The sequence below is a fragment of the Rhineura floridana genome, chromosome 11, assembly GCF_030035675.1.
Source record: "Rhineura floridana isolate rRhiFlo1 chromosome 11, rRhiFlo1.hap2, whole genome shotgun sequence".
In the NCBI taxonomy this organism is placed as follows: domain Eukaryota; kingdom Metazoa; phylum Chordata; class Lepidosauria; order Squamata; family Rhineuridae; genus Rhineura; species Rhineura floridana.
This window is the reverse complement of record NC_084490.1, coordinates 74,066,030-74,079,433: the sequence shown is the minus strand read 5'-3', so window position 1 is coordinate 74,079,433 and position 13,404 is coordinate 74,066,030. Positions and strand designations below refer to the sequence as shown.

At 41.2% G+C, this 13,404-nt stretch overlaps 1 protein-coding gene across 2 annotated transcripts in view; it reads right to left on the bottom strand.

Moving 5' to 3' along the window:
- Positions 1 to 13,404, bottom strand: part of SDHA (succinate dehydrogenase complex flavoprotein subunit A) — a 37,860-nt gene that overhangs the window by 20,921 nt on the left and 3,535 nt on the right. The window contains exons 2-5 of one of the 2 annotated variants that reach the window (XM_061592152.1): positions 5,568 to 5,657; positions 4,758 to 4,919; positions 2,364 to 2,507; positions 1,218 to 1,382 (exon numbers count right to left, since the gene is read on the bottom strand). In XM_061592152.1, coding sequence (XP_061448136.1) covers positions 1,218 to 1,382; positions 2,364 to 2,507; positions 4,758 to 4,919; positions 5,568 to 5,657 — 561 coding nt within the window. The remainder of the gene's footprint in view (positions 1 to 1,217; positions 1,383 to 2,363; positions 2,508 to 4,757; positions 4,920 to 5,567; positions 5,658 to 13,404) is intronic. The other variant, XM_061592153.1, reaches the window with a different exon arrangement.

Sequence of the window (13,404 nt, the reverse complement as noted above, 5' to 3'; positions counted from 1 at the left end):
CGTAGGGTTCAGCTGTAGACAATGGATTTTGCAGAGTATTCTTGGTAGAAACTGGAAACACGCAGGGTAGGTGTCAGTGGGTTTCTTAGGAAAGGTGGTGCTTATATATCCATTACGTATTCACACAGTAGTACCCAGAAAATGAACCCTTCTGCATACTGGTCTAGGCACAGGTTGATGGTGCCCCATAGCTCTGGGCTGGTATCACCAAAGTCAACGTGTCTGGCTATATGGATTCCATTCACAAGACAATATGCCATCAGTACTCCAAGCTGCATATGAGACACCACTGAATTCCTGAGGCTTGTGCCGTAATAAATTTGTTAAGTCTTTAAGTAGCCACAACTTTCCTGTTTTTAATCCTACTCATATTTATTCAGAAATAAATCCTACCGTGTTCAAAGCAGTTTACTCCTAGGTAAGTGTGCATGGAACTGCAGCCTTAGATATCTTGAACTCCCTCTTAAAGAAAGGATTGTATTGGATGCGGCCAACTGGAAGATTTCTGACTGAAACGCACTGGGCACTCTGTGGTTTTTACTTTGCCAGAATAACCCTTTTAAGTACTAGCTTCAGGCTTGCCTTCCTTCTTTTGGATTCCCTTTCCGGCACTACATACCCCTTCCCCCCACCTTTTTGCTGTTGTTGCTCCCATTAAAAAGAAGCCAGTGGCAAGAAGACATGCACCTTAACACACTTTCATAAAGAAAAAGAAAAATGAAGTAAGGAAAGTTTCTTATGTGGCCAGAGGTTGATGTTGTGTGATCGCCTTGCATAATTGTTTTCTTTTTGAAAGGACTGCTTGAGTGCTCACGAGGTAAAGCAGGTAAGTGCTTGTCCTTTAAATAAGAAATATAAGAAAGAAGAACAGAGGAAGAGTTGCAGTTGCGATCTTCTATAGCGTTCAGCATTTGCACTGCTCCTGTAGACCGCTGTCAGGGTGATGTATTCACTGAAATTCTTTTTATCCTCACAGAGCAACAATTCCCAGAGTGGTTTAACAATCATTCCCTCTTCTCAGGGAACTCTGGAAAGTTTAGCTCTGTGAGAAGGAACAGGGGTCTCCTTACAACTCTCAGCACCCTTAACAAACTACAGTTCTCAGGATTCTTTGGGGAAAGCTGTGAGTATTTAAAGTGGTAAGATGCTGCTTTAAATGTACAGTGCAGATGGGATCTCAGCGAGCTTCATTCCCCGCCCTACAAGCAACTTCTTACCCGACCGTAGAGTGTATGTAGCAGAGAGTGGCCTGTCCTGTCAGCCACACAACAGCATCGATGAGCCTGTCCCCCTTTCCCAAACCTAAGGCTCTGTCCTCCAAAGGCACGCTGATAGATCTTCCCATCTTCTGTCCTGCTAAATGGCATACCATAATTCTCCAGCTGAGGAATCCAAGTAGAAATTATTAGCCATTTAACTGTCAACATAAAAACAAGGAAAGTTAACAGATTTTTAAAAACTGTTTTAAAATATTTCAATTTTAGAAAGATTCTGCAATATAAACATGGAAAAGTTAACTTAAGCTAAACAAAATTTTGATCTGTATAACATTGCTTGGCTTCAAAAACTGGGTAATGAGGGTTCAGGAGCTTTCTAACGAAAATTAGGGAGAGGAGATTAATTGATGTCAGTCTTCTGCTTGGATCTAGTTAAAAGGGAGGTATCTGCATCTTTTAAGCCACTATAAGAAACAACCAACCAATGCAGCTTGTTTCTACCAACTCCTTCTTTCTCTGCGACAACTCTGTTGAGGCACAGTATATCCTCAGGAAAGTCAGCAGTGCTTGCACATTCACAGCTGCAGTGTAACCCACAACAATTTGCCAGGACACCAAATTCTGTAGAATGAAGTAATATTGTATGGAATCTACCCTGTCTGGCCTTGCAATCTTCAAACAGTTTACAGAATCAGAACAAGCAAATAGAATTTCTCTCTTCTAATAATGAAATTTTCACTATTTTCCATATTTATGATAAAGTTAGAAAATTAGTTTCTTGTGTAAAGATAAATTAGTTTTGCACATAGCTCGATAGGTGGCTTGTTTTTTAACACCTACTATAGTAATCAATCGAGAGCCAGTGTGGTATAGTGGTTAAGGTGTTGGACTACGACCTGGGAGACCAGGGTTCGAATCCCCACACAGCCATGAAGCTCACTGGGTGTCCTTGGGCCAGTCACTGCCTCTCAGCCTCAGAGGAAGGCAATGGGAAACCCCCTCTGAATACCGCTTACCATGAAAACCCTATTCATAGGGTTGCCATAAGTCAGAATTGACTTGAAGGCAGTCCATTTCCATTTTCCATAGTAATCAATCATGAAAGAGTATTTCAGAAAGACACATTGAATACATTACTACTCATACCTCAATAACTGAAGCAGGGGCCTGCTCTGTCATGTAATGAATGGCATCCTGGTCTCCCAGCCAATCAGAACCTTTCACAGTATCATAGAAATGCCATCTCCAGTTATCCTCTTCCATATTCCCCAAAGCAGCATTGATTCCTCCCTGGAAATTCAACACATACGTTGGTCCATATGCAACACTGAGCAATCAGTTCCTTTACATTTACCTTTGATGTGGAGATAGGCATGATGTTTTGTCCTAAGTTCAAGGACATCTACTCTAGCTGTTTCTAAGGCATATAATTCATATCACTGCAATTTTATTTCCATCAACATGGAAGGTATCTATTTGCAAACAGCAATAATGTTCCACTCATTGGTCACGAATAGTAAAAACCTAAGCTAGTTTATAAAAATCAAACTTAAATTCCTCACACAAATGTAAGATTAGATACCAGAGAAGCTGAACAAACTTATTTTTGTTGTAGTCCATTTTTGCAATACAACCATAGAGTTCAGGAATGTGGTTTTATTTAAAAGTAGTATTGCACTTGGGCATAGCTCTCACCAAACTTGGAAACCTGCGTCTGGCTTGTATTCTTTCAGACTACAGATGGAGGTTGTGTTCAATTTTTGTAGTAGCCATTAACTTCAGAAAATGGTAACTTAACCAGAAAAAGTCTTCACTTTTGAGGTATAAAATAAAAGTTCTTCTCTGTTTTCCTTTTTGAAACAAAACCACTAGTCTTTTTTATCTGCTACGTGGCCTTCCTATGTAATTCTGTGAAACTCCTTGCTCTGAAGAGTTCAAAATAGAGGGATCCTCTCTTGCCTTAACTACCCCATCCAGGCTTGTGTAGGAAGAAAACATTGCTTTAAAATGTCAAGTAAAGTTGAAGACAGAGCCAGAGTTCCTCAAAAGTCCTATCACTGTGGAGCAGGCAAGTAATTGGAGAAAACAATGATACCTTCAACTATCAGGGACAAAGGTTCTAAAGCTAATTTGCATAAGCCCTGCCTGTCTGAGCAAGAGGAAGGGGTAAACCATCCAGGATATCATCCTCAACTGATAGAGAAAATGCTGAACTATTTCATAGCCCAGAACTGAGAAAATGGACATTACCGAGTGACCTATTCAAATTAGTCTTATGTCAGCTATTTCATAAAAATCTGTCCCTAATGCCTCAAGGTCCAAACAAGCCTCAAAACTGAAATAAGTTTTCAACCATAGTTAGTAGATAGCAAAGTGGTATAAGAATTAGAAATTTAGCTGGTCTGTATCTTTGTGGCTTTTCACCTGGAGCATTTGGACAAATGACTAGCCATCCTAAAAACAAAGCTTTGGACCGAAGGCTGTCCCAAGGATTGATGGCTTGAGATACTTTGTTTGCTTTGTTAAGAGAGTAAGGAATAATTTGTGCTTGTTATTAATCATACAGGTTTACTATTATACGTTGGGCTGCCTTTGAAGACAGTTCGGAAGCTGCAGCTAGTGCAAAATGCGGCCGCCAGATTGCTGACAAGGACCAAGCGGTCCGAGCATATAACACCTGTTCTGGCACGCTTGCACTGGCTACCAATATGCTTCCGGGCCAGATTCAAAGTGTTGGTATTAACCTATAAAGCCTTATATGGCACGGGACCACGCTATCTGTCGGAACGCCTCTCCCGCTACGAACCCGCCCGTTCACTACGTTCTGCTACGAAGGCCCTCCTCCGGGTTCCGACTCATAGGGAGGCCCGGAGGGTGATGACAAGATCTAGGGCCTTCTCAGTGGTGGCCCCCGAACTGTGGAACAGTCTCCCTGAGGAGGTGCGCCTGGCGCCGACACTGTTGTCCTTTCGGCGCCAGGTTAAAACCTTCCTCTTTCCCAAAGCATTTTTAACTTAAGTTATTGATTTCTTTTTTGTTGTAACTGATTTTTGATCGTTTACTGTTATATGTTATATGTTTTTATTGTACTATATGTGTATTTTACTATATTCTCTGTTGTTCACCGCCCAGAGAGCTTTTGCTAGTCGGGCGGTATATAAGTGTAATAAATAATTATAATTATAATTATAATTATTATTATTATCTCAGCTGATGTTTTAAATAACAGTAAAAAGAATTACACACCTAAAACTCTTGTTGTAAAGGCATAGCAAAATATGCCAAGAAGAGAGCTGGGCTAGAACCTTTTCCCTATCATGATAGTTTTCTGTGTTAAAGGTTGAGTACACTCTTGAGTTGAAGGGTTGAGAACCCTGAGTTATGTGAGCCCCGCCTGCAATCTGAAGTGATACAGTCAGACACTGGTTTGCTACATTCTCAATGGTTCTACACAATGTAACCAGTATACAACATCTGAATCTAGACAACATGCAACTTACTCCATTCTCTTTCCATAGTCTACGGATCACAAATTCCTACCTGTGCAGCAACAGTATGGGATCTGGTAGGGAACAATTTTGTAACACATGCTGTATTAAAACCAGCCTCAGACAAGCCAAATGCAGCTCGCAAACCGGCACCACCTGCTCCTACTACAACTGCATCAAATTCATGGTCCACTACAGGATACTGTGTTGAAATCTGGTAAGGAAAAATAAAAATAAACTACAATATAATCAGAATGAATTATATATATATATATACACTTACACAGCACCAGTCTTACCATTTACTACAGTATATTAAAAAAGTAATCCAAAATTTGTAGCTAATTAATGGTGCCCATTGTTGACTTCCAATCCTCCATGGTTTGGAGTATCAGTGACAAGTGACAAGCTCGGATGCTCAGTCCTTCCCTTCACTCACATGGCTTAATACAGCCCTACCCTTCAGATGTTTTGGATGACAACTCCCATCAACCCCAACCAGCACAGCTAATGGTTGAGAGTGATGGGAGTTGTAGCCCAAAAATATCTGGAGGGCACCAGGTTGGGGGAAGGCTGCCATAGAAGACTTTTTGGTTTCCTCAAGTCACAATGCTTTTCACCAATGCTGCCTCTGGTGCAAACATCAACAAACTGTGTTTTGAGTGATCCCTCCAAATCAGGATTGCAAACCAGAATCCTCCATATTTTGAGAATTGGGAGTATGACATCTGAATGTTGCATCAATCTCTTACAGGTGCACCCGATAACTGAATTATGTATTGGCTTATTTATTGTTTTCTTCAGATAACATCCAAGAATGAGACCAAGATACCAGGCAAGTGGCAGACAGGTAAAAACTTACTGAATCAGATACTTTAGCAGATACATTTTTCTTTCCATAAACTGTGAAGTGAAAGTTACGAGAGAGTGCCTGGCAAGCTGCTGGCCCCTGCTGAAGACAAAGAACGTGTTAGAACTGATGTGAAAGGTAAACTTAAACAACTATCTATATGGAGCACACCTTATTTTTGTTGCATAGTTCTTTGTCATATTCCAAGGAAGACAGGCAAGGCTATAAGGTTTAAATAGGTTTCTTACTTAACATCTGCTATTAGTGGTTACTGAGGAAGCAATGAGGAAAGGGGAAAGAGAAACTACATTCACAACTCAGGAAGGCCACCCAGCTTCTGGACCTAGATACAGTAACCCTTTAGTGGCTTTTTCTCTCAGTTCAGCGGGTATTAATTTAAGACGGTTTCTTATTCCAACAACCTTGCACATTCTAGTTTATATATAATGTTGAATATGAAGTAAATGCATATTCTTCCAGGATACAAATGTGATTTCTCACATTTTTGTGGCATTTTTTCTATGCCTTCTATATCTGTGTGACACAGACACGCAACAGGTCCGGTTTCCCAACAATTGTCAAGAAAATCTTGAAAAGAGAGCTGGCTAGAAGTGACATGAATTTATTTCAAACATCATTTTAATTTCAACAAAAACTGAGAACTAATGTTGTTAAACAACATCTAGATTTCCCAAGTAACCTTGCATGTGTTTAAAGTGCCTAACGTTAAACCAGAAAGCACCAAATCTATTACTGGGCATCTCCTTTGTTGGACTACAACTCCCATCATCCCTGCCCACTGGCCTTGTTGGCTGGGGCTGATGGGAGCTGGAGTTCAGCAATATCTAATGAGAGCACCACATTGGCTACCCTTGTCCTAAGCTGAGCCTGACTAAACAATATGTAACACACAGGATTCCTTTGTGCATAATCTCATTTCATTGATAAAGCTTGCTATTCTGTTTTACTATGTCATTGTATTTGCTCAAATAAAGTTAACATAACTTTACTTTGTTTTATTGTTTGAAGTAACTCACAGAAAAGAAAATCATTAACTAGCAATCAAACTATCCCAAGCAATGCATATCTGAATTGCTAGATTTTGCTGTGGTATTGGAGGAGCCTAGAACGATAGTCCTGGGTGATTTCAGTGTCCATGATGAGGGTGCCTGTAGAGTTCTGGCTCAGGACTTCATGGTCTCCATGACAACCATGGGGCTGTCTCAAGTTGCGGTGCGACGCATAGGGCAGAGCATACCCTCGATTTGGTTTTTACTCCAGATGGAGGAAGGGGTGGTCTGGAAATGAGGGGCTGGATGCCACCCCATTGTCATGGTCAGACTACTTCCTGGTGAAGTTTAGACTTATGGCTCCAATCCTTCCCTGCAGGGGTGGTGGACAGATTAAGAAGGTCCGTCCTCAGACATTAATGGAATCTGCTGGATTCCTGAATGCCCTGGGGGAGTTCCTTGTAGATAGAGCAGGTGACTCTGTTGAAGCCCTTGTCACGCTGTGGAACAGCGAGGCACATTGGCTCTTGACACAGTTGCCCCTGAGCGCCCTCTCCGGCATTGTGGAGCCTGGTTTGCACCTTGGTACACCAGTGAGCTAAGGGCAATGAAACAGGCTGGATGACGACTAGAGCGCAAGTGGTGAAAGACATCCTGTGAGGCTGATCAGGCGTGAGTAAAACATCATAACTGTGCCTACTGTGTGGCAGTGAAGAAGGCCCATTTCTCTGTGTCCATCACATCCTCAAGTAGCCGTCCAGTGGTGCTTTTCCGTATTGTCGGGGGTCTGTTGACATCAGCTCCAGGAAATAGAAATGGAGTCTTAGACCCTTCAGAGGCCCACTGTGAATTATTTGCAGTTGCCTGCTTTGGATGGGGTCGTACTCCCTCTGAAAGAGCAGGTCCGTAGTCTGGGGGTGCTCCTGGATCCATCTTTGTCGCTAGAGGCCCAGGTGACCTCAATGGCTAGGAATGCCTTTCACCAGCTTCGGTTGGTAAGACAACTGAGGCCGTTTCTGCACTGGGACAGCCTGACCACTGTTGTCCACGCACTGGTAACCTCCAGGCTGGATTACTGTAATGCGCTCCATGTGGGGCTGCCCTTGAGGTTGGTCTGGAAGCTGCAGCTGCTGCAAAATGCGGTGGCGAGACTGCTCACTGGGGCAAGGTCCCGCTACTGAAAGAATTGCACTAGCTGCCCATTTGCTACTGGGCCAAGTTCAAGGTTCTAGTTTTGGTGTACCAATACAGCTTGGGACCAGGATACCTGAAAGACCATCTTATCCCTTATATATATAAGCTTTTTAAAAATGTTTTTAACGTTTTTTGTTTTAATGTATTTTCAGTTTTTTATGATGTTTTAAAGTGTTTTTAGCATTTCTGTTTGCCACCCCTGGGCTCCTGCTGAGAGGAAGGGTGGAATATAAATCATATAATAAATAAACAAATAAATAGATTTTTTCCAAAATCAAACACTGGCAAGAATTAATGTACAAAAGCTCAAGGATAAGCAAACTGTCTTATTTATTTCTATTCTATAAGCAAACTGTCTTCCTTCTTGGAATTTGACTTTACCCGTTCAATTCATTATACACAGACACTTGACAGATTTAAGGCTCCATTCTTAGAGAACAGAAAAGAGTATCAAAATGAAACGAATCTAAGCACCAGACAGTAGAGGGATCATGAATCTTCAGTTCTATATCAATATACATACAGCCCTTTGAAGGGAAGGAAAACCCTCATGTACTGTTTTTTAGGCAAATCTCAAGTGGTTTACATAGAAATATTAAAATAATAAGCATAAATTAAAGCTAAATAAAACAGCTCAGCCAAGCTAAAATGGGGTGGGTGAGAACCAATTCCTGCTCTCCTGAGGACAGGATGGCCCTTAGGTAGCCCTGTAAGTGGCAGGTGAAGGAGGAGATGCCTTGCCAAACTTGGATCTTATTTTAAATAAGAATTAGTATTCATTTAAATAGGAAAACAAGGGTTAAAACAGCTTTGCAAATAAGTCTGTAAAGGTTGTTACCCAGATATAAATATTTGCTAGCTCATACATCTACACTGGCCTATGTCAGTAATTTATGGCCCCAAAGAGATATCAACTGTTGTAGAAACTGATTATTTCCACTGTCATCAGGAAATACTCACTATGGGCAATCAGGCAAGTGCTGAGTTTTGAGCCATGGTTAGTGGACCATTTCCCTCTTGTAAGCCCTATTCAGGCGTTCACAACATTTGCATGCAACATTTGCAGGCAATAACATGAGCGGGGAGGGGCACTGCCAAGCCCCATCCCCTCAGAAACATCATTTGTACAGTTTAGAGCTCTCCCTGAGTGCGAAGGCATGAGTCTGAAGCAGAGAATTCCCTGTCCTCATGGGCACTCCCCATGCAGTTTATAATCCTGCATAAGCAGAGATTTTAATCTTCAAGGAACCTCCATTAGCAGTGGAGGCTCCCTGGTGCAGCCCTTTGCCCTCAAACTAAGAGAAAGCTGAACACAGAAGAAAGATGCTTGTGGGGCTTGGCAGCACTCCTCCTCACATGATTGTTAATATGCAAGTGCAGTGAACGCCTGGCTAGAGTTACAACAATCAAGCAAACAAAGAAACTGATGAGTGCAAGGATTCAAAACTGAACTTGAATGTGCTGCTGAATTTTTTCCTTGCCTCAAACTGTAGAGGTTTGTCGCCAACCAATATACCTTCAAAATCTACAGAGTACACCCTGAGTAACAAAACATTAGGGACTGTCACCTCTGAAACCAGCCTGCCTTCTCCCAAGATCTGATGGAGAGGCCCTTCTCCTTGTTCCGACTATGGTGGAGGCTCAGCTGATAAGGACAAGAGAGAGGGCCATCTCAGTGGCTGCATCTAAATTGTGGCCTTCTTTGCCCCACAAGACCTGGTTGGCCCCCTCTCTCATGGTGTTTTGCCATTTAGCAAAGATATGTTTAGGCAGGATTTTATTTTATTGGATAATTTTTTATTGGATCCCTTCTATCCGCTGTGTTATCCCCATTTATTATATTGTATTTTAGGGATATTAATGTATTTTATAATTGGTTTTAATTGTTGCTAGCTACCCTGAGTGGTGCATAAGCACTAAAAGAGCAGGATACAAATCTTCATATAAATAAATTAACAAACATTCAAGCTGCACGCTGTAACTTCATGTGCATGCCTTGTTCGCCATGGCAGGCAACACAATCTTCACTTGTGCAAGGGCTGTGCCAGGCCAGCCACTATCTTTAAATCATGTTCCAATCACAATTAAGATTGCCATCTTTATGTGAAGGCCTCCAAGCAGAACCCCCACTTATTCTCATTATTCATCTCAGGCCATGTTCACTGCCAGTGTTTTCTAAGTGTCCAAAGATAGATCCATAGCTAACATTGGAAATGTGAAAGTTTTAGAAATTTGGTATCTTTCTTAACTAGATACATGACACATTGAATCAGAGGCAGACTGATGAACCAGGAAACCTGGTAGAAGATGAACATAGACCTGAGAGGCGTGCCACTTTATGCAGTCCAGAACAATTTGAAAGCCCTTCCTCAGTTAGCTGACTTGCTATGTTTTCTCCTTGTTAAAGCTATTTCATATCTTCCTACACTGCACTGCAATCTGTACTTGGTCATAAATACATTTCAGGCCTTTAATAATATGCCCCCTCTAGGATGCACACCTTAACGTGGTGAGGGGGTTTGAGAGTGTTGAAGAAGCTGAGAGCAATGCCGTCAGGAGTCTGGACCAAGAGGCTAGGCTCCTAGCAGGGGCACCCAAGGCGGAATGGTCAAAGCTGAGACACCAGACTAAGATGCATCCAAACTCAGAGGAAGGCAATGGTAAACCACCTCTGAATACCTCTTACCACGAAAACCCTATGAACAGGGTATCCAAAATGCAACACGAGATAGTGCTGGGCGATGAGACCTCCAGGTTAGAAGGCATTCACCAAGCTACTGGGGAAGGACAAGTACAAGTAGCGCTGTGACTAATGACGCAGCTGGGTCAAAGCCAAAAGGAAGCCCAGAGGCTGATGTGCACAGATGCAAAAGGACAGTCCGGAGTTGTACGGCGCACACAATAGGAACATGGAACATGTCAAACTGTATCTCCCTATATGAACCTGCCCGGGCCCTGAGATCTTCAGGAGAGACCCTTCTCACGATCCCAACACCTTCACAAGTGCGACTGGTGGGGACACGAGATAGGGACTTTTCGGTGGCTGCCCCTAGGCTCTGGAACTCCCTCCCTAGGGAGGCAAGAATGGCCTCCTCTGTGCAGTCTTTCCGCCGACAGCTAAAGACTTTTTTCTTCCGGCAAGCCTTTGGAACTGAAGGTTTTAAGGGTAGCGACTGAAGAGAATGCTGTATGTTATTGTTTTACTTGTATGTTCCTAAACTGGGCTGCAGTATTTTAAGAGTAATTGGTTTTAACATCTTAATAGTTTAATCCTGTTTTAATGCTGATTTTGTATGTTTATATGTTTTATATTTTTATAGGTTCTTAATGATATGTACTTATTTTTATCTGGAAGCCGCCTTGAGTTCCAGTTTGGAAAAAGGGCAGGGTATAAACAACAACAACAACAACAACATCATAAGAAGAATGAACCAGGGAAAGTTAGAAATTGTCAAGCAAGAAATGGAGCGTATCAACATTACAATACTTGGCGTGAGTGAATTAAAATGGACCGGAATGGGACATTTTCAATCAGGCAACTACAAATTATTTTATGCAGGAAATGAGAAACTAAGAAGAAATGGGGTTGCTTTAATAGTGAGAAGTGATGTAGCAAAAGCAATTAGGAGATACAAAGCAAGGTCTGAGCGAGTGATATCAATGAGATTAAACAGGAAACCTATTAACATAACCATCATCCAAGTCTACGCTCCAACGTCAAACGCAGAAGAAGAGGAATTGGAGAGATTTTGCTCAGAAGTACAGGAAGAAATTAATCACACATCAAAACAAGATGTACTGATAATCATGGGGGACTGGAATGCAAAACTAGGGAACAGAGAAGAACTAGGAATTGTGGGGAAATGGAGCTTAGGAGATAGAAATGAAGCAGGAGACTTATTGAATTCTGTGAAGCCAATAATTTGTTTCTCGCAAACACATTTTTTGAGCAACAAAAAGATGACTGTACATGTGAACATCACCAAATGGTCAATATAGGAATCAAATTGATTATATAATTGGAAACAGAAGATGGAGAAGTTCCATACTTTCTGGGAAAACAAGACCAGGTACAGAACATGAACTGGTCATATAAAAAATCAGAGTAAAGCTAAAGAAGAACAAAGCAATCATAATGCCAAAATACAATTTAAATAACATCCCAGAAGCATATAAAGATCCAATAAGGAACAGGTTTGAGGCTTTAAACTTAGTTGACAGAGAACCAGAAGAACTATGGAACGGTCAGAGACATTACCAAGGAAGAATGCAAAAAGACAATACCTCTAGTTAAAAAGAAAGAAAGGCCTCAATGGATGACTGAAGAAACTCTTAAAATGGTTAAAGAGAGAAGGAAAGCAAAAGGAGACAGAAACACAGTCAGAATCCTAAATGCAACAATACAGCAACTAGTACGTAGGGACAAAGAGAACTACTACAATAGTTACTGTATAGAAATAGAAGAGGACAACAAAAAGGGAAGAACAAGAGCCCTACTCCAAAAGATTAGACAAATGAAAGGGAAATTTTAACCAAGAGTAGGGATGTTGAATATTCAACAGGGGAACACACTAACTGACTGAGATGATAGAAAAGGAAGATGGAAGCAATACACTGAAGAAGTCTATAAAAGAGATGCCAGGATAACAGATTCATTCATGGAGGAACCGTATGATGAAGACCCAGAAATATTAGAATGTGAGGTGAAAGCTGCTCTTAAAATACTTGGAAGAAACAAATCACCAGGATCAGATGGCATACCAATAGAGTTGCTACAAGCTACTGAGACTGAATCTGTCCAAATTTTGACATAAATTTGTCAACAAATATGAAAAACTAAACAATGGCCCACAGACTGGAAGCGTTCCATATACATCCCAATTCCAAAGAAAGGGGACCCCAGGGAATGCATTAATTATTGAACTATAGTCTTAATATCCCATGCAAGTAAAGTAATGCTCAAGATTCTACAACAAAGGCTCTTGCCATATATGGACCGAGAAATGCCAGATGTCCAAGCTGGATTTAAAAGGGAAGAGGCAACAGAGATCATATCGCAAACATATGCTGGATAATGGAATAGACCAAGGAATTTCAGAAGAAAATCACCCTGTGCTTTATAGATTACAGCAAAGCCTTTGACTGTGTAGATCATGAAAAACTATGGAATGATTTAAAAGAAATGGGAGTGCCACAGCATCTGATTGTCCTGATGTGCAACCTATACTCTGGACAAGAGGCTACTGTAAGGACAGAATATGAAGAAACCGATCGGTTCCCCATTGGAAAGGGTGTGAGACAGGGGTGCATTTTATCACCCTATTTGTTTAATCTATATGCAGAACATATCATAAGGAAAGCGGGATTGGACCAAGATGAAGGAGGTGTGAAAACTGGAGGGAGAAATATCAATAATTTAAGATATGCAGATGATACCATACTACTAGCAGAAACCAGTAATGATTTGAAACGAATGCTGATGAAAGTTAAAGAGGAAAGCAAAAAAGCAGGACTACAGCTAAACGTCAAAAAGACTAAAGTAATGACAATAGAAGATTTATGTAGCTTTAAAGTTGACAATGAAGACATTGAACTTGCCAAGGATTATCAATACCTTGGCACAGTCATTAACCAAAATGGAGACA